This window comes from Propithecus coquereli, unplaced genomic scaffold, assembly GCF_000956105.1.
Source record: "Propithecus coquereli isolate 6110/MARCELLA unplaced genomic scaffold, Pcoq_1.0 Scaffold25, whole genome shotgun sequence".
Taxonomy (NCBI): Eukaryota; Metazoa; Chordata; class Mammalia; order Primates; family Indriidae; genus Propithecus; species Propithecus coquereli.
Window position 1 is genome coordinate 745,093 of NW_012148063.1, and position 2,958 is coordinate 748,050.

Genomic DNA, 2,958 nt, shown 5'->3' on the forward strand with positions numbered 1-2,958 from the left:
CTGCTAATGGGTTTTTATTTGGGGGTGATGAAAATGTTTTAAAATTGATTGTGAAAATAGATGCACAGGTCTATAAATACACAAGAAATCCATGGATTATACACTTTAGATAGGTGAGTTATATGGCATGTAAATTGTATCTCAACAAAGTTGTTACTAAAAAAACAAAACCAAAAGAGCCAAATAACTGACATGTGCTTTTGTTTTGATGATGGGGATTTAGGTTTCGTAGAGGGAAGATAAAGTTACTCTATCAGAAGGTCCTGTTAACAGCAACGACAACAAAAAAAATTATAAAAGAACAAACGAGTTGAATCTGACCTTCCTAGATACCATGGTGGGAAATGTTAAATATAATTCATTATACATTATAAGGAGCACCGAACAATTAATGCTAAAGGCAAATGTCCTGTTAGTCCCAAGCTCTAGAGAAATCACTATGTGGATTTTTGTATAGGGCTCATAGACAAAAATGAGAGCCAGTATCCTCAAAGGCAGTTTTACAGAAATCAGAGTGATGCTTCACCAGCAGCAGTTTATGGTGACTCTTAATGAAGGCCAAGGGCTCGGAGACATTTTTAGTTGTCTAGGCCAGCACTAAACAATAGAACTTTCTGAGATGATAAAAATGTTCTGTATCTTTAGTGTCCAGTAAGGTAGCCACTATCCTCATGTGGTTATTGAGCACTGAAAATGTGACTAGTGCAACTAACTGTAATTAAAATTAAAGTGTAATTGAATTTTATTCAATTTAATTTATTCAATTAATTTAAATAGCCACCTGTAGCTAGTGACTGCTGTACTGGGCAGAGCAAATCTAGAAAGTACAAAATGAAAAATAGAACATTATCCATTGAGCCCTAAACATTACTGAGCAAGTTTTGTCTCCCTAAAAAAACTGACAATGCTTGGTGATACAGTTAGTTTAAAAACTCAGTGCAAAACGTATCTATTTTGTACTCACAATGGTCTAAGCTAATCCAATGGTGAAACGACATTGACTCTAAAGTATGTATTCTATTTGCATGTATGTCATAGGTTTTTTATTAGTTTATCTTTTTCTTCTTTCTTTCTTTGCTTCTGTGATCGAAAATTAGAAGATATAGTTCATGCTTTATATTAGCTGGGAAGATGTTCACCCAGAAATACGATCATCTTCAAAAATAACCTCTCCATTCCCACAAGAGTACCAAAATAGCACAGAAATATCAAAAGGCATACACTAGGTTATGTTCTGCTTTAATGAATCAGTGTGAAAAAGAGTTGGAAGAGGGAAGAGTCGTGAATGAGACTGAGTCATGAAACCTAATACTTAGGCTGGCAGTTCACAGTTGGAGATGGGTGTGGGGATATTCATCGAGTCTGTGCACTAACGAAGCATCAATAAACAGGGAAATGGAACACGAATGCGACGGCCAAGTGTCTTTCGGGAGAGGCTGCAAGGGAGGCTGTGAATCCAAAGTGGCATTAAACTCCAGGACAACCTAATGATCAGAACGTCACAGTCTAATCTAGAAAGACACAATTAGAAGTGGACAACACATATACAATTCCCATGGGGATTATATCTCTGTATGAGGAGGCTCTTCGTAAGTGGAAACATATGTGAGCACTTTAGCGGCTACAGTGCAAAGCATGTGTACCTTATAAATACGTAATTGATTCAAGATTGTTAATATATCTTTTCGGAAAGTAAACCAAATAGCATCTAGAAAATTCTCACCTGAACAGCCAGGCAAAATGTTATAAATAAATATGACTTTGAGGAGAAAGTACGAAACTCATTTGCTGTAATGTTGGCTAATAGCTGGGAATACACTAAGCTACCGTTTACAACTAAATTACATTAAATTTAATTTAAAATATCTTTGACACAGTGCCTCCCCATTCTCTACACCATTGAGCCACTAAGAGTTAGAGAAGAATATTAACTAGTTCAACTGGATTACATGGAAACGTAAATCAATCCATGAGTCATAATTTGGCAGAAAAAAATCCCAGGGTGTTTACCAAGCGGGCAGTTTCCCTAAGGATATTTATAGCACAAAGGGCTTCAATTTCTTCATTGGAAACAAGAGTTTTGTTATCATTTTAGTGACTGAGAAGAGAGACTGAACATAGCATTAGATTTCTAAAACCTACATCTATCTAAAACTTAGAGTAATTCAAGCCAAAATGTTGTTTCCGTGTCTCCCTAGTGCCTTTACCAGAGCAATCAGTTAGCTCATTGTTTTACTTCATTTTCTTGCATGTTTATAGTCCTACCCTCGAACGAAGGGGCCTCTGTCATTGCATCCCCATGGTCTCTCACAGTCGCTGTCACATCGTACGTACTTTACAAAGGATCTGGAAATTAGATCATCAAGATCCATAACAGAACCAGTCTTCCACTGAACTGTATTCTAAGAGGGCAAAGGAATCCCAAACCCGACAGGACGGAGAGCATAATGGATTTAGGAGTCAGAGAGTGCAGGCTCTGCCACTCAACACATGCATGTCCCTGGGCAAGCCTGAGCCTCAGCCTCTGCATCTGTGAGATGGGTATTATAATAACAAAGCCCACCTCAAAGGGTGCTATGAACAATACATGAGAAGATGTATCTGACACCTGCAGCCTGGTCACTGGCGCAAACGAACTTTTCAATAAATGTGAGCTATTACAGTGCTATTGTTAAACATTTTAAAAGTTAATATACACTTATTCCATTTTTGTTTCATTACCACTAAAATAAATTATAATCTCACCTTCTTGAGTTAGATACTTTTTGATAACTCCCTCATAGAAAAAAATATACAAAATATTTTTAAACTCAGCTTACAGAATTGTCATGCCCATATGCACTTTCAGTGCTCACAGTATGCAACGGGCACTATTTCGTGTCCACCTTTATGCAGCATGGCTAAGGAAAGAAACCCAGATTTAAAAAAATGTATTGTGGGATAAACCCAAAAAAGCTG

At 37.1% G+C, this 2,958-nt stretch overlaps 1 protein-coding gene across 1 annotated transcript in view; it reads right to left on the reverse strand.

Moving 5' to 3' along the window:
• Nucleotides 1-2,958, reverse strand: part of SYNE1 (spectrin repeat containing, nuclear envelope 1) — a 534,160-nt gene that overhangs the window by 58,923 nt on the left and 472,279 nt on the right. Inside the window, 1 exon segment of the mRNA XM_012646782.1 lies at nucleotides 2,266-2,402. Within this exon segment, the coding sequence (XP_012502236.1) occupies nucleotides 2,266-2,402 (137 nt within the window).